Genomic DNA, 18,984 nt, shown 5'->3' with positions numbered 1-18,984 from the left:
AATAAAATCCATTTTGTAAAATTTTCGCAGCTGTCTTTTTTGACGAGAAATGACTCCCACATGCTTCAGAATGACAAAGTTTAATGACATTACTTACCTCATTGTCAGGAATGCATCTTTGAAATATTTGATCAGGACAATATTCGAATAAGTAAGGGTCATCCCAATAAAATTTCTTCACTTCGTTCAAAAACTTACCTTTGTCTTCGGTACTCCAATGAGTTGGCAAATCTCCTGTAGCAAGAAAATTGATATTTTTAGCAAACCAAGGCATTGAACTAAGAGAAAGCAAGGATTCATCAGGAAAGTAATCATCGATTGGTGTGATGTCGGATGTCGAATCTGTTGTCACTTTTGACAAAAGATCCGCATCAACATTTTCGGTGTCTTTTTCATCCGTGATTTCTTCCTGAGAATAAATCATTTGCAAATCTTCAGGTTCATCTAATTCAATTTTACTCAAAGTAGATTCAAGTTGATCATAAACTAATTCTTCAATAGAATCTACTTCTTGTAAATCATTATCATCTCCAGGTTGCTTGCAAATGTTGAAAATATTCATCTCTAATGTCATGTTTCCAAAAGATAGCTTCATCAGTCCATTCCTACAATTAATCAATGCATTAGAAGTTGCAAGAAATGGACGTCCTAAAATAACAGGAAATGAATTACATGCTTCAACAGGTTGTGTGTCCAAGACAATAAAATCTACAGGGTAAATGAATTTATCGACTTGTACTAACACATCTTCAACTATTCCTCTAGGCACTTTTACAGATCTATCGGCAAGTAAAAGAGTCACAGAAGTTGGTTTTAACTCACCTAGATTGAGACTTTAAAAAACTGAATATGGAAGTAAATTCACACTAGCTCCAAGATCAAGTAAGGCTCTTTCAATTTTATGTTCTCCAATAAAGCAAGAAATTGTAGGACAACCAGGGTCTTTATATTTCAATGCATTATTGTTCTGAAGAATAGCACTTACTTGTTCGGCTAAAAAGGCTTTCTTTTTCACATTCAGTTTTCTCTTCACAGTGCATAGATCTTTCAAAAATTTAGCATAAGAAGGAACCTGTTTAATAGCATCCAGCAAAGGTATATTGATCCTTACCTGTTTGAAAGTTTCAAAGATTTCAGAGTTGTGATTAACTTTCCTTTGTTTGGTCATGGCATGAGGAAATGGAAGTGCTGGCGGAGAATCAGTCTTTTCCTTGCAATGATCAGATTCAACCTCTTCCTTACCCTCAAAGATTGACTCATCATCATTCTCACAAGGTTCAAGAATGGGTTTTTCAATAACCTTACCACTGCGAAGAGTGATGACTGATTTTACGTGATCCATGTGTTGGCTTCCCGAACTACTTGCATTTGCATGGTACTGCCCCTTGGGATTTTGTTGTGGTTGAGATGGAAACTTACCTTTCTCTTGGAAACTGAGAGCAGATGTGAACTTTGCAAGAGTATCTTTAAAATCTGTCATGCTTTGAGCAAGTTGAGTGTTAATTGCCTCTTGCTTTTCCATAAATGCATGCAATGTTTCCTCAAGATTTCTTCTAGGAGGTGGAGCATAAGGAGGTGCATATCCATGAGAATTTTGGAAATTATGGTGTGCTTGAAACGGTGGCTGTGAAGTTTGAGCATTATTGTTCTCACTCTTCCAACTGAAATTTGGATGATTTCTCCAACCAGGGTTATATGTTTGCGAATATGGGTTATGATTAGGCCTTTGGAAACTGTTTAATGCATGGGCTTGTTCATGGAGACATTCTTTAAAAGAAGGCAAGGTTGGACAGTCATTAGTTGAATGTTCGTTGGTTTCATAAATTTGACACGCAATGTCTTGAACAGATTTTAATTGACCACTTTTTTTCAATTCTAGTGCTTCGACTTTTTTAGCTAAAGATGCAAACTTGGCTTGGAGGTCATGATCTTCCCTAAGGTTGTACATACCCCCACTAGATGTATGAGGTTGGGTTTTACTTGGTGCCTCATAAGTACCTGTGGTGTCCCAATTTTGTGTATTTTCAGCGAGCAAGTCTAGGTACTCCATGGCTTCATTAGGGTCTTTATCCTCAAAAGTTCCATTGCACATCAATTCAACCATTTGCCTATCTCTAGGAGTTAACCCTTCATAAAAATGTGAAACTAATCTCCATGTTTCAAAACCATGATGGGGGCAAGTATTAAGCAAGTCTCGATACCTATCCCAACATTGATAAAATGTTTCTCCTGGTTTTTGAGAGAAAGTAATGATTTGTCTTTTGAAAGAGTTTGTTCTGTGAGATGGAAAAAACTTCTTTAAAAATTGTTGTTGCATTTCATCCCAAGCACGAATGGATCCAGGTCTCAAATTTTGTAGCCATGTTTTAGCTTTATCTTTTAATGAAAAAGGAAAAAGCTTCAATCTAATGGTGTTCATGCTACAATTTGAGTCATTATACGTGTTGCAAACCTCCTCAAATTCCTTTAAATGCAAGTATGGATTTTCTAAATCTAAGCCATGAAAAGATGGTAAAAGTTGAATAATGCCTGTCTTAAAATTAAAATGAGATGCATCAGGAGGAAAAACTATGCATGAAGGTGCACTTGTTCTTGTGGGATTCATGTGGTCTCTAAGAGTTCTAACCCGAATATTCTCATTATTCTCATTGTGAAGCGATTGGTTATCTTCTTCGGCCATATTTTCTGAAAATGATGAGGATACCCTACAAAGTCTACCACTTAATGTACGTGACCACACTCTCATGCACGTGCAGGAAGAGAATAAAAGAAAGAAAAGAAAAACAATAGAAAAAGAAACAACACAAAAGAAACAAAGTTAAATACAAGAAAAGTAAAAAGAGAAAATAAAATAAACACTATAATTTGTACAAGAATTTACCTCCCCGGCAACGGCGCCAAAAACTTGACACGACCAAAAGATTGATGTCTTCTCCCAAGTGCAGGAGTGTCGAAGTAATAAATAACCCGGCAAGACCGGGGTCGAACCACAGGGAGGTTAATTGTATAAATTATAGATAACAACAACAACAACAATAACAACAATAATAAGTTAAAGAGAGCTTTGAGATGTGATATTGATGTAAGGATTAAACAAGGATAAAACAATTGTCAAGGTTAGAGGATCCACTAATGGTATTTCAAACAAGTATAGTATAAACTCTTTTTATTACTCAACTGGAAACCACACACAAAGGAGGTTCCAATCGGATTACAAATTGTTAACATGATTACATTAGTTATCTTATTCGAATAAAGCTAATACTTGTAAATGTTGTCATGCATTCATGATTATAACTTATGTTAACAACAAATCAAGTTCCTTTCATAGCTCAGGTGTCGGTTATACCATACAGTATGGGCTATGAAAGTGCCAAGTATTTGTTGTACCAAGTGTTATACAACATAAATCTAGATTAACCATTTAATAAGCAAAGTATTAAAAGTGAACAAGATAACAAATATAAAGCATGTTAGTATCCAACATTAAGGTCCATGTTAAGTTTATATTATACTTATTCTTACACCATTAGTGTACCCTTTTCACCTTGACATTATTAACTTAGCAACACATAATGAAAGAAAGAAACATAAATAAACAAGGAAAGGAAATGAAAAGCATAAGCAAGAAATTAATATAAGCAAAACTTAAGCATTACAAAATATAAAGAGAGAGCAAGAGCATGATCTTGATCTGAACACCAAGATGCCTCAATACATGGCAAATGCCTCCTTTTATAGGCCAAAATTCGGAACTATTGATTTGTTGACTAATTGATGAGTGGGTGGCCACATCTTGACTTGGTGACAATTCTTATCTTCTTGTCTACCAAAAACGTCATTGATGACGTCATAATTGGAACAAACTTAAATCATGAAAGTTCTAGGGAATTGTCTCATCTTTCCAGGATAAAAATTTGAGATCATTTGGACTTCTAGAACTCGAGATATGGGCTGAACACTGAACAGTGTCTGGGTTGCAGGACAGATTCAGGCTTCTTCATTGTTGCTACAATTTGGACTTGAAAACGGCCTTATTAAATCTTGGGCTTCGCATGAAAGTTGTAGGCCTATGTCTTACCTTTCCATCCATATAAAGTAGACCTAAATCCGAGATCTACAGCTCCAGATATAGCCCGATTACCGAACAATGTTCCAGTTTGGACTGCACCAACATCTCTTTTCTAAGTTTGGCCATCTCTTTGTCCTTTCAATTTCAGTACTTCAACTCAATTCTTTCATTTATGTGATAGGCCTGCATTTAAGATGAACATTTACCATAAATTAAAGGTATCTTATATTATTAGATACGTTATTATAAAACATGCTTTAGTTAAGGAGTTATTGATACTTCAAGTGCAAAATAATGATATAAAACCTTGATAAAAATGCACTTTTAAGTACTAATCAACGACATCTATAAACTATGCTATTTGGTCAATTCTTTTTTCAACTGTATTATTTCACCAACATTTTTTTTAAAAAGTGAAAATAAGCAAATATAACCTTATGTTAGCACCAAATTGTCTGTCTCAAAATTCGCCACCTTCATTTCTTGACAAATAATAAAATGATTTATGTGGTTATTGATAGGTTCAACTTTCTTAAAGACTAATCATAAATATTGATGAAGTTTTATTTTTAAATGGAATAAAAGTGATGGTTAAAATTAAATTACAAGATAAGTTCAACTTAATTGTAAAAGAGCTGGTAAAGGATAACAAGTTAGGATATGATTTGTTTGATTGGTTTGAATGATGACTATAAGAATTACATATACTTATAGTGGTGGACAAATAAACACCACATAGATAAATACTAGCTACCTCACTCGTGTTATGTTGTGGATCAGAATAAAAAATTTTCTCGACATCATAAAAATAAAATGCAAGTATCATTAATGAGTTTTCTAGCAACAAGAAAAATATTAATTGTGAACTCACAATTTGGTGTATGTTAAATATGATAAAAAAAAAGTTTTTCTTTAAATTACAATTTTGAATTATTTGTTTATAGAATATTTGTTTTTAGACAACATTCTATCATTATCACAAAAGCATGTTTCAATTAAAAAAAACATCCTAATAATTTTGATGTGATTATATTAAAACCCACAAGAATAACATCGTATTTGTGCATTGCCACGAGGAACTCTTTGGCAGCATCATCAAATTTTGCACAGCAACTCAACCTTGAAACATCCCAACCTGAGTCCTTACCTAACCTAAGCTCGTGGTGGTTGATTCGATATGACCAGGTCGGCTTAGCAGGTCAAAAGACAACTCAAATGATCAATAAAAATTTGATTTAACTTAAAACATTCACGATGAAATCTTTTTTTTTTTCAATATAGAGACAATGACATATCGGATCAACGCGTGTCAACCCGAGCTGACCTGAAACTTATGATTTAGGTTATGGACTCGACTGAGTTTCATAACTTTGTTTTTCAAAACTATTTTTATTTAACTATACAGTCACTAAAGCCAAAAAAAAAATCATTTGCTATTTTTTTATAATAAACATATTATATTTGTAATTAATTAACTTTTAATAAAATCACACCTAAATGTTGAAAAAAAAAAAAAACAGGCTAGGAAACTTGGCATAGGGAGCCAATTGCGACTGATCTATAAAATGAAAAGGTCAGATATGCATACCTAGCCCCTTTTTTTTGGTCAGCTCCTTTAAAAAAACAAAATAATCTAACAACACGTCGTTTAGAAACTCAAAATCCGACTACTAGATAGAAGGTTGAAAAATCAAGGATGGAGATTTTTGAAACAAAAAAAAGATTTTCAACCTATTTTAATCTAAAAACATCTAATAAACACCCTAATAACCTAAAAAAACAAAACAATCTTCCAACTCAAAACCCGTCAAGATTGGTAAAAAAAAATACAAAATCAAGTTGAAAAACAATCCATGTCAATCTTTATATATATATATATATATATATATATATATATATATATATATATTGCAAGATAAAGGGTAAAAAAAACTAAATAAAACTTCTCTTATCAAATAAAACTTGTTGATACCAAGAACCTCTTGTTTCATCATTGGATTTTGATCAATCATTGACTTTCTCTTTCTTCGCTAATTTTTAATGATTTTTTTTATCTTTTAATTAGGACTGAAATTAAATAAAATAAAGTTTTGAATCCAAATGAAAATTACAAAATGTAAAGAGACCAAAATTAAACCCCAGCAATTTCACAAAAAACGCAAGTAGAAAAAAAACCTTGTTTACATATAATATCAAAATGGATGAGATAGGGGATCTTGTGACCCTTTATAGAGGAGGCTTCAATTGTTTTTTTTCTTTTTTCTTTTTGAAATTGAGCTACATTTTTATGAGATTGGTTCGTTTAGTTTTTGGATTAGGATAAAATAATTCATAATCTACTCTGCTGGTTGATGTGGTACTCTCTTGTTTCTGCTTAACATCACAGTGAAAGGATTGGTAGAACGTGAAGTGCTACCATTTAGCCTGCTGTGTTTTTTCCCCTTAAGAGTGTGTTTGGTATTGCGGTAGCTGTTGTAGTTATGGTTTAAAAAAAGTTGTTTTATAAAAAGTACTTTTAGTTGAGGTTGGTTTGAAAAAGTAGTTTGGTTAAAACTGTGGTTGAAATTGAGGTTGAAGAAAAAGTAGTTTAATGTGTTTGGTTAAGAATGCTTTTGAAATTGAGATTATAAAATAATTTTAAAAAATATATATTAATATTGATGGTTTTATATATATATATATATATATATATATATATATATATATGCAAAATATTGTTGTTTTAGAAGTATGATTACATACAAAATGAATAATCCTTGTACATTAATAAAAGTTTTTCATTGTCCCATCAAACTATTTTCAATTTCATCTCGTACAAAATCTATACGTAAAGGCCACTGTGATCCTTGAATAGCTAAGCGAGGTATAATATTAGATAAAAAGTCATCTGAAATGAAATTGAAATTGCGATCATACTCGGAAAAAACCTCATCATCTTGCGATCGCCTTCTAATATAGTTATGTAGTGTCATTAATGCAACTACAATTTAGTTATGGTTTTTTAAAAAATAAATTTTAAAAATATTATACAATAAATTTTTATATATAAAATAAATAAATAAAAACAGGTCTATAAACATGTTCTAGTTTTTACAAAATTAAAGTTTAAATGCAATTATACGTGAATTAAAAAAAAAAGAAATTTTTTAGGTGGATAAAAACAGAAGTTATGATAATACTTTGGTAGTGTATACAGCTTTTGGTCAACTAGTAGAAAGAGAAAAGACGACCCCTTCGAGAATTACTGTCTCTATGCTTACACAAAAAACAACATCATCTTAACAGGCAACGAACTCTCTTTCTCTTGTGTTTGTTATGACAGACCGATCCTAGTTCCTCAAGGATCAAGAGAGACACTAAGGTGTAGGACCCACCATAGAAGGATTTTCAACATGATGACCCGTGACACATCAGACTACCTGGTCCAACGGCCATTGTAAACCTTGAGTGCTTGAGTGTCTGTTCGTCAATCTTCGTCCAAATCAAGTTTAACAGAGGAGAGGGGAACAGAGCTGTTAACTCGAGCAAGGAAAGTTTTTTGTTACAATAAAAAAAGCGTCGGTGAGAGGAGAACACGGAGTGAAAAGCAGGTGGGAGTTGCTTTTCACAAGCTGAGGTCCAACCTCAGTTTTTGTGTGGGGCCCATGCCAAATAAAAGTGTAGTTTGAGATTACCAAACATCAAAGTCCTGCGTTTATTGTAAAACACAGCCGCAGTGCCAAACGGCCTCTAAAAGGCTTTAAATCCCTTACAAGTTTTTGGCTTTTTTGAAACTTCATTATTGTCAGAAACACTGTTTGCAATTGTTCATTGCCAAAGTTTTAACTTTTAAAGACGAGCCTGTCTTTCTTGTCAACTGGAATTGTCTCTTTTACTCTGATGAAGTTTTTGGCTTTTTTTAAACTTCATTGTTGTCAGAAACACTGTTTGCAATTGTTCATTGCCAAAGTTTTAACTTTTAAAGACGAGCCTGTCTTTCTTGTCAACTGGAATTGTCTCTTTTACTCTGATCTTCTATCAATCTGCTATCATTCCTTTATAGCCCCATTTGAAACAATTTCTGCCTTCCCAATTCCTTTTCACTGGTGCAAAACCAATTTGTTGCTGACATTCTTCTGTTCCAGCATATTCTTCTAGCTGTGAAAGCACTGAGATTTCTCTTTTCCGTTGGATTTGTTTTGAGTTCTGTTTAATTTTAGATAGTTGATTGAAGCATACAGCCTCGTCTCCCCTAGCGGGCAATGGAACCTCTCTTTTCGTCTCTATTTTCAACGCATTGAAAGAGGTCTGCATCGTAGAGAATATCAGAAGAGAGGCCTCCTGTTGATTCTTTTGATTTCATTTCTTGATGATACGGTGAAGGTACGAAATACAGAGCAGTTTGGCTGGCAATTGGCAACGGAGAGTGATCTGGAATTTGGGAAGAAGCCAAGAATGTGAATGGTGGTTTTCATTACCACTTGACACTTGGATTTGTGTCCTGTGGGATTAAGAGAGATCTTGAAAATCAAGATGATGGTTTTAATCTTTATACAGCTATGATTGAAAGACTTTGAGACGGCTCTACGCATCAGCCTGAGACCACTAACTACTCAATGAGATACCAGTGCTTCCAAAATTAAGTTTATAAAATCCTTTTTATTCAAAAATATATTATAATAATATTTTTTTTATTTTTTAAATTATTTTTAATATTTACATATCAAAATAATTTGAAAACATAAAAAATATAATTTAAAATTAAAAAATTAAAAAAAATTAAAAGTTTTTAAAAATATTTTTACAACTTAAAAATATACATATAGTAGCACTAATATAGTCAAAATCCCAATTAAAGGCACCAAGGAAAAATAATTACAATATTAAATCTGTGATAAATCAGTAACACCCATAATCATAGTTTTGAAACCCGGACCGGCCCGACAGGTTGTCCCGGGACCCGGCCGACCCGGGCATGGGACCGGTCCGGGTCTAAGCAAAAACCCGTCTGGGAATTGGCCCGGTGAAACCCGGTTGACCCGGCGGGTCAACCCGGGACCCGGCCGACCCGGGTAAACCCGGCTGAGACCCGACCTCCTTTTTTTTTAATATGTTTAAAGGTCACACGACGTCGTTTTGGCTAAAAGGCCAAAACAACGAGATGAATGATGCACTGAATCAATTAGGTATCATAATTTAGCTAATTCACTTATTTTTAAAGCAAGATGTTCATTCAGTTCCAATGGAGACTACATCGTCGTTTGGTTCGACTTCTTCTTCGCCTTCGCTTGTGAATTTGCCTCCGATAAGGGTTCACGTGGAGGATGGTGGTGGGGTTAGAGATCAGAAAGTGGTGGGGATCAAGGATCAACTTGCTCAAATGACTGTTGGTGGTGGTCGTGTCGGGCAGAGGCAGGATAAGGGATTTGCGGCTCTGTCATCGCCGCCGCCGATGCCTGTTTGAATTGCGGTGTCGAGTGTGCCTGTTGGCGGTCAAATGATTGTTGGTGAGTATCAGAATCAGGTTTTCTCTGATGATGAAAGATCCGACCACGGGGTTCCTGTTTGTTATAGAAAGCCGCCGCAGCCACAGCCACAGCCTCAGACGCAGATGCAGACTTTGACTCCCCAGAATCAACAGAGGTCAGGCAGTGGCGGCGGTGCTGCTATTGATTTACCTTCTCCTGATTCAGTTTCAAGGTACTTAATTTGCTACTCTTTTTTATATTATTTTGAGCTTTATTTAATAAAGAAATCTGAATAATCAAGAATGTTTTGCTGGTATTTGTTAGATTGTTAGTTTTCAGACTTAGATTGTTAGTTTAAATGGGAAGAAAATATTTGATTTTGAATTGGGTTTTGCTGGTATTTGTTGATCGAGAATGTTTTGCTGGTATTTGTTAGATTGTTAGTTTTCAGTTTAAATGGGAAGAAAATATTTGATTTTGAATTGGGTTTTGCTGGTATTTGTTGATCAAGAATGTTTTCATTCTCCAAATGATATGCCTGTATTTTTTTTGTTGACCCGGGTTAACCTATCTGACCCGTGATCCGGTCACTAAATCGAGTCAATGACCAGATCAGGTTTCAAAACTATGCCCATAATTATTGGTAATCGATGAATTCCAAGCTGTGAGAATTTTCAACTATCTGGCACTGACCAGTCCAAAATTCCTGACTATGGAAACTTCACACTACTTGTAAGCCAAGATGCAGTCACTGGCCCATCATCAGCAACATGTATTCACTTGAATAATTGCCTTGCGAAAATTTGTTTTAATTAAATAAATTATGACTTAATAAAAAATTAACTTTAAAAAACTTTTATTTTTTCTACTTAAACAATACCTTGTTTTTATATTTAATTATTGATTTATGATTACCAATTAAAAATTGATAATGATGTAAATTAATTCTTATTGATTTTTCAAAATTTTAACTTTTAAAATTCATTAAAAAAAGGTGAATGAGAATTTTAAAGCTATATTTCTTTTTAAATTTTTATTTTCTTTCTCACCTCATATTTTTAGTGTTTTCTTTTCATTTTATGCTTTGATTTTTCTTTTAAATCTAGAGTTTAGATTCATATTGTTGAAACATATTTGAGTTTTATATTTTTTTTATTTAAAGATCTTGGCTTAGAAGTGCATTTAAACCACAATGGTGGTGTTAGAACCTTGAGAGACATATTGCATATATTTTAGTTGCATAAGTAATGAGTAATAAGGCTTTAATAACAAATTATTCATCCTTGACGACAACAACAAAAGTAAGACTCATTCTTTTAAAGTGATTTAACAAGTAAGTAGTTTTTTTTTTTTTAATTTAAACATAGTTGATTTAAGCATGTTTGTCTTGAGTTTATAGATTTAAAAACATTATGTTGCTTTAAAAGTAAGAGTAATAAATAAATTAAAAGTAAGATAAACATGTAAATAAAATAGTAAAGATAAATAAGCATAGGAATTGTAAAGAACATAATAAATATAATAAAATAAGTTGCGTAAAAGATAAAATATAAAGTTGTAAATAACTCATGAGTTAAAATACGAGCAAGATAAAATTCTTAGGAGCTTGAAAGAGACCCTGTATTAAAATTATGAATATTCCCAAAAAATTCAATTTTTTTTTTTTGCTAAAATTTAATATGGTTTGTACGTTTTGAATTGTTTTGATGTGCTGATGTCAAAAATGATTTTAAAAAAAAAATAAAAATATCATTGGTATACATTTCAGCACAAAAAGTTATTTGAAAAGCAACCACTACCACACTGTTAAGCATTCTCTATATCGGGGCATGTTGATAAATTACAAAGAGATATGTTCCTTAAATAATACTTTTCAGCCCTATTCTTGTCGTAAAAAACAAAAAAGCAGCCCTAAACAAGAAAATCATTCATCAAGACCTTAACTCCTAGTCTATTTTATATAAGGAAAGAAAATAGCCTAATGCTAGAAAAACTCTACTTCATGTTAAGCTAAGCTAAACAAGAGAAACTGTCAACATATATTCACCCACTCATTCGGTCCAGGGGCCTTCTAAGCCTAATAAGCAATTCTCAAAATTTCTATCATCTTGCTCCATGGTTTTTGTCTCAAACATCGGCCTCTTGATCTATTCTAGTCGAGCTATGACTACTCTTGTCAAGAAATCCATTACCACATTGCAACAGAACAATATATATATATATATATATATATATATATATATATATATATATATATATATATATATATATAAACTGGTCTAAAAAGGACTTTAATGGATCCGGAACTAAAAGGCATAGATGATTTCTACATCGAAATTATCTTTTTGTGGATAAATTGATAGCTAATTGTTTTTTATTTGCTAAGAAAGGGACAAATTAAAAAAAATAGAGGACTAAAATAAAAAAAATATAAGAAAAATGGATTACAATTTAAAAGTTGTTGCGGAACATTCACTTTGAACCTTCTACTTCTCAAATAAAAACTTTTCAATACCTATAAATTTTAAAATTTTAATTTTGACATAAAACTTTTTTTTTTTAATTTAAAAGAGGAGAGAGAGTTTATGAATTATGATAGTGGTAATGGTGAGAGAAAATATCAGGTTATACAGAATCTAACCACTAAAAAAGTTAAACTTGGGGTTAAGAGAGGAGTTCCACTTGAATATTTTTCATCTTTAAATTGGTTGGGAAAATAGATATGACCTTGGGAAGTTTTGGAATTCAGGTTTATTTTTTTTTTCTTGGTCCATTTTTTAGGTTATTTGAATGTATAAACAAGTTTATTTAAATCTTTATGGTGTTTATGGGTCAAATTATGGTTTAGAAAAAAAAATTTAGGTGTAAAACACTCACGCCCTGATTTCCTGTGAGTAGATAGCTGGCAACATGTTGTTTGTTTTAATTTTTTTTTTACCAAAGCCTAGGCGCGCAGGCGGAGCTGACAGACTCGTGCACCTAGTCTTTTTTTATTAAGGCCTGAAAGAGATGGGCCACTCAGACTCGCATGCCTAGGCTTTTTTGGTATATTTTTTTTCTTAATTTCATCATTTGATTTTGTTTTTTTTATATATATATATTTTCTATTTTATTGTTCAATATTTGGCTTATTTTAAATAGATCTTCATGAGTTGTTTTGTTTTGCTTTTCATTAAATTATTATGGTTTCAAATAAATATTTTTTCATTTTCTTAACTCTTGATTTTGTGTGAGAGTCTATTTTCGTTGTTATTTTTTCTGGTTATCCAAGTTGTCTTTAAACTCACCAAGTTGAGTGAGTCATATAAGGTTAACTCCCACAAGTTTAATTTTTTTTCTACTAAAAAACATGTTAGCAAATACCTAACTTTTTTTATATTAAAAAAAATTAATTTAACCCATAACGTAGTGCATTCCAATGACCTAGTAATAAAAATATACAATATCTTTTTGTTTATTTTGGATATCAATACACATATGAAAAAAAAAAGGATAGTGTTAATGTCAACAACTTTTGGTTAAGGAATAGCTATTTGTTTCCTTTCTCAAGCTAGAGACTAAGAAATAATAATATAAAAATATTATACCAAAATCGAGTTTTTTAAATATTGAGTAACCAAAAAGTTATCATTTAAAAAGCAAAAGGGATAAAGTGAATTTTTTACCTCAAATAATTTAAGACCGTCACTCATTTTATTTTATTTTGTCTTTTTCACTTTGACTTTGTATCTTTCAATCTTGTTATTTCTTGAAAAATTTGTCTAAATTATCCTTTAATTTATGCCTATAAAAGTGTAATTATGAAAACAAAAGTTGAGGCAAAAAAAGAAAAGAAAAGAAAAGAAGAGTATTGTCGTAATTTACAGTGCTCTATATGTAGGTGAATGTAAGGGTGATAACAAAAATTGAATAATCAATTTAATCGAGAAAACCGAAAAAAATTAACTGTAAAAACCGAACCTTGAAAAAAATCGATTAAACCGATTAGAATATTTAGAAAAATGTCCGGTTCGGTTTCCGGTTTTGTAATGCTTAAACCGGACAACCCGAACCGAACCGAACCGGTTCGGTTTAGAAATAAAAAAACGCTTTCTACCCATTAACCCTAGCAGACTAATTTCATTCACACTTCACAGTTCATACAGCCGCCCCCTCCCTCTAAAACAAGTATAATAGCATATTTTCTTCTAACCCTAAACTTCAGCATTCTCAGCCACCCCCTCTCCTTGCTCTTTGTCTCTCATCTCTTAAATCTGTCTTCTTCTCCTCATATAGCAAAAATCTCTCTTTCGAAAACCTATTATTCTGTGCATCTTTGCAATCAACCAATCTCCCTAGCTTCAAATCAATTAGTGATGAATCCTAACTATTAGATTACATGGGACCAAGATTCCATTGACGAATTGGAGGCCATCATACAATAAGGAGAGCCTACTACTAGTTTCCTTGAATCAATGCCAACACAGCTACCACCAAACAACCCCACACTTGTTTTGCTTACCATGAAAGGGTTCTCTTAGGATTTCAGAGAAACCAAGATCTAAATACTTTACACTCTCAACAGTTTCTGTATCACATCCTATCAATGTTTTTCTTGTCTCTCATCTCTCAAATTTGTCTTCTTCTCCTCCATGCTCTTTGATGATTTTACATTTCAATAACTTTTAATTTTCTCTTTGTTTTTTTGCAGTCAAATTACTTCTTTTCTTTCCTTTCCTTTCCTTTCCTTTTGTGTATTATTTTGCTAGGTTTAACTTCTGGACAAGGAGATCAAAATGAAAATTGGAGTTGATTTTCTGGAAAATGGAAGCAAGTACAAAAATAAAAGTGCTGAAAAATATGGTTAATAAAAAGCCCAGAAAAAACTCAACCGTAATAATTTCGGTTTGAACCGGTTTGGAAGGGAAAAAAACCGAACCGAACCAAAATTAATCGGTTGGAACCGGTTTTCGGTTCGGTTCAGTTCAAAAACTTAAAAAAAATAAATTAGTTTGGTTGTTTATTTTGGTCTAAAACCGGACCGGATCGAATATGTTAAGCCCTAGGTGAATGATAAACAATTTCATCACATATTTTATTGTTTGTTAACTAGGAAGTTGATGTGTGCTGTTTTTTTTGTTTTTTTGGATAGGCATTGTTTCGGCAGTGCTTGTTTGGCACTATATTTTGGAAGCGTTTTTGAAAGAAATTGAAAATTTTGTATTTTTTTACTTTAAATTAATATGTTTTTTATGTTTTCAGATTATTTTGATACGCTAATGTCAAAAATCATTTTTAAAAAATAAAAAAACATTATTTTAATGTGTTTTGGAATGAAAAACATTTTAAAAAACAACAACTATCATATTTTCAAATACCCTTTATATTCGAAAGATGTGTCACATTCTAAAATACCCTCTACATCTCGAAGATGTGGTGAGGGTATGTACCCTGTTTAGTTTTTTCTGGAGGTCTTGGGCTCCCTTTTCTAACATGAAAAAAATTAAAAAATGTAGTGTTATCCCACATGCGTAATTTAATGAACTGCCTAAAGAATTAGTAAATCTTTCTTTTTGAATGCCTAGAATTAGAATGAAAATAACATTGACAACAACAATAATAAGTGAACGTTTGGGAATACGGCTACGTTCCTAAAAAATTTAAATTTTTTTTTATTAAAATTTAATATAGTTTGTATGTTTTGGATCGTTTTGATGTGCTGATGTCAAAAATAATTTTTTAAAAATAAAAAAATATTATTAGCATGCATTTTAATACAAAAAATTATTTGAAAAGTATCTGTAACTACACTGCCAAAATTATTTGAAAGGCACAAATTTGGTTTAAAATGCTTAAACTAATTCACTATACACAACACACCAGTTGCATACTTTCACGTTGGCAGGTCCATCATCGATGAGCTGGCATTTATCCATATATCTGCTTATGTGGCCTACGACATGACAACAAGCGATGGATTTGGCAACAAACAGCTCCCCACAACATTGCGGCCGCGTTTAATTAGAGATTGGTTAAAATTTTAAAAAAAATTATTTAAATTTAATTTTTTTATATTTTTGAATTATTTTAACGTATTAATATTAAAAATATATATTTTTAAAATATTATTTTAATATATTTCTAAAAAAAACTTTAAAAAATTACCATTATAACACCACGCAACATCTGAATTGTTTTGAACAGTAGTTATGAACGCTGCTAGTTGGAACATAAATTAAAGTTAATACATGGGATGGACAAAATGTATGAGTTTTAGCGCTTCCAGTTCTGAAGGGAAAGGAATAAAATGCGGCAATGTAAGGAGTGTAATAATTTTTAAAAATTAAAAAAAATTATTTTAATATATTTTTAAATGAAAAACACTTTAAACCATCATCGCTACTATAATCTCGAATACTTCCGAAGAAGCAATTCGATCCCGGCAACACTTCTATGATTCAAAAAATTGATATATGCGTTGTTGGAGATAGGGTATTTTGAACACAAATTGAGCACTGTTTTCAAGATTTCCAAGCTTGTTGCGCAAAGCAAGCAAGAAAACAAACACAGAGAAAGAAAATCAAGATAACCAAAAATATAAATTTCATTCAAAATACAAAAACTGTAGCACACGTACACCACGCCACGTCCCTCTATCTTTATAAATCATTGTGTACGTCAGTTAAGCCCTAGTCCCCCCCCCCCCCCTCTCTCACCCTCTCTTCCTTCTTTTTCTCCTTCACACCCGTTAATCTCTCTCTCATCTAAAGCTGCCGGGATCTTAGCTCATGAAACCGCCTGCTTGTGCAGCTTGTAGGCATCAACGTAGGAGATGTAGACCAGATTGCCCTCTGGCTCCGTTTTTTCCTCATGAGAAAGCAAAAGATTTTGAGGCTGCTCACAAGCTTTTTGGGGTACATAATATTGTCAACAACCTCAAGAAAATAATCCCCGAACAGAAACCTGAGTCTATTACATCAATGGTTTATGAAGCTAATGCTCGAGTTAGAGATCCTGTTAGTGGTTGTACTGGCATCATTTCAAGATTGCTGCAGAATATTAACGCTGTCAAGGTTGAACTTGAGTTTGTGCAAGCTCAAGTGGCCTGCTTTCATACCCTGCAACAACAACTTGGAGACCAAAATGTTGTTGATAATGTAGGCTTTGTGGACTTTCTTCAAGAAAACAGTAGTGCTAATATTGTACAATCTCTTAATCAAGATTGTAACTTTTTGTATGAGAATCTTCAGAACCCTCAGCAACTTCAAGAATCCAGTTTTGCTCAAGAAACTAAACTGTTTGATGGTGTTCATCAAGGGATTTCTCTCTCTATTGGCCAGCCTGCTGTTAAGCCTGAAAGGCGTTCATCATCATCACCATCCTCTTCAAAAGCACATGGGAAGCAACCACTTCAGGATGTGAGCGATGACGGTTTTTGATATTCTTGATTAGTGCATGCATATAATTAATTCTTACTGTTTTTATTAGTCAATGTCAAGAGTTAATTGGTGATATATAAGCATAACAGTTAAAAGTGTCAAACAATTAACAAGAAAGAATTGTGTTTTTGTAATGTTAAAAGAGTTGAAACCCAAATTAAAATTGATGAGGGTAATTAGATAATAGAGTAAATTATTCAAAAATAAATAAATACTGTTGTCTTCTTAATTTGTGTTTGTGCATGTAAGACTAGATAATTACGTTGTTTTGCAAAGTCTGAGGCCATGCATTCATTTCACTGTGGAGCAAATATGAGTGATTGTGTCAGTTATGATTACTTAAAGAGCCACAAATTAATGTTTTGCCTGTAGAATGTTGCTTTGAATCACCCAGATTAACTTCAAATGAGATTATATCTGGTTTTTCGTTTTATTTCACACATTACCAAATGCATGAGTAAATACTACTGAGATAGTAAGGATTAAGACTGATTCCTCTGCAGATGGTTTCCATCAACAATTGGTTTGGACTTGGGATAGTAGGTGTTAGTGACAAGTATTCCTACAAGTTTACAATTGTGTTGCATCAAAAAGAATAGGATAGCTCAAGTTTTTGCTTTCACATATTATGCAAATAATATCATTTCATTCATTCATGTTTTTGGATAGCAAGTGCAAAATTTCTTGGACCTTGTTTTATTTTCCGAGGCCTCAAAGGGCCGCTTGAGCATTGTCTTGCTACAGAGTGGCCTGCCTCACTACTTTTGTTGTGTAGTTTGGGCTTTAGGTCCCTGGTTGACCGAGAGAGACTCTCAAGGAAATGTGATAATCAGTATAGGAGTGGACAATCAGTATAGCATGTATTTGCACTGTAAAAAGAAGATGCTTCACTCTAGTGGTAATCAGCGTCTTCTTACCAATGTGATATGCTGTTATTACTGATGCAAGTTTTGTTTTGTTCTGTTTTCAGTTCCATAGAGGATTAAAACACGATGGAAAATCATGCCAACACGAGCAGTGGACAATCTAAAGGATGATACCATGGTATTTTCTCGGAAAACTGATAAATGACAAAGATTAGACTGAAAACTGTTGCAGTAGCTCTGCTCAGGTTTCTTATAATTTTGATTGTTATATACCGAGAGGAGACACGTGCCAGCAGGAAATTCATACAGTGACATGTTTGATAGATTTGCATTACACAACTTAGCTTCTTTTTTTACGTTGGTAGGAGAGAATTCCACTGTTTCGTGCCTTCTGTGATTATGTCTCATTTAGTCATTTGAGTTTAGCAATGCCATTGAATAGCACAATCTTAAATTTCTGTTGCTCCTGTAAATCCGCACCCTGCTGGAAGTTCACTTTTGATGGGGATCATTTTCTGTATATGAAAGTGGAGTTAACTTTGATATGAAGTCCTGCCTCGTTTGAAAGTTTGTTTCACAAGGTGAATTGTAGTTAATATCCACAGTACTCAAGGTATTCGCTGTTTAGGCTGCAGCCCATGATTTTTTTTCATGATTTGTATATATTGGGTACAGTTGAAAACATCAAGTAATGGCTATCGATGGTTGTTGGATTTATCAATTCAGAGTCCTGCAAAGGTAAGGAGAGGTTTAGGTAGCTGCTTAAAAGCTGAAAGAAATGCTAGCCATTTGAAAGATTATGATGGACCGACCGATCCTGTGAATAAAGCCATCTCCCTCTTTTCCATTTCTACTTGGAGCCACCTGAATTCTGGACCCCAATGCCAACCCGTTGATCGACGGAAAAATTGGCTCCACATGAAGAAGCATCCATGCAAGTTGGTCAAAACCATGTGATTTTGTGGCCTTTCTTTTTGGATTTGTCTTGCATTCATAGCCACAAGTTAACATCTTCTCACATCACCTTCTAGTTTTGTTGCATTGTGTTTGTTGTTCATGACCTCTTAAAAGCTCATTCAAGCCTGTATAGTCCGAGTAAGATAGCATTAACATTGAAATCCTGTCCCAGGACTACCAAGCAAACAAACATGACCTTCTTTGAATGGATTTTTCACCTGGAA

The 18,984-nt window shown here is 33.0% G+C and overlaps 1 protein-coding gene across 1 annotated transcript; it reads left to right on the top strand.

The window, feature by feature from the left end:
- Positions 1–16,213: 16,213 nt before the first annotated feature.
- On the top strand, positions 16,214–18,524 carry LOC7463754 (protein LATERAL ORGAN BOUNDARIES). Its single transcript, XM_024589600.1, has 2 exons — positions 16,214–16,916; positions 17,908–18,524. The coding sequence occupies exons 1-2, from the start codon at positions 16,287–16,289 to the stop codon at positions 17,965–17,967; spliced, it is 690 nt and encodes a 229-aa protein (XP_024445368.1). The 5' UTR covers positions 16,214–16,286; the 3' UTR covers positions 17,968–18,524.
- Positions 18,525–18,984: the final 460 nt, after the last annotated feature.

Source organism: Populus trichocarpa, chromosome 18 (genome assembly GCF_000002775.5).
Source record: "Populus trichocarpa isolate Nisqually-1 chromosome 18, P.trichocarpa_v4.1, whole genome shotgun sequence".
NCBI lineage: Eukaryota > Viridiplantae > Streptophyta > Magnoliopsida > Malpighiales > Salicaceae > Populus > Populus trichocarpa.
The sequence above is the reverse complement of the archived record's forward strand: the minus strand, read 5'-3'. Positions and strand labels throughout refer to the sequence as shown.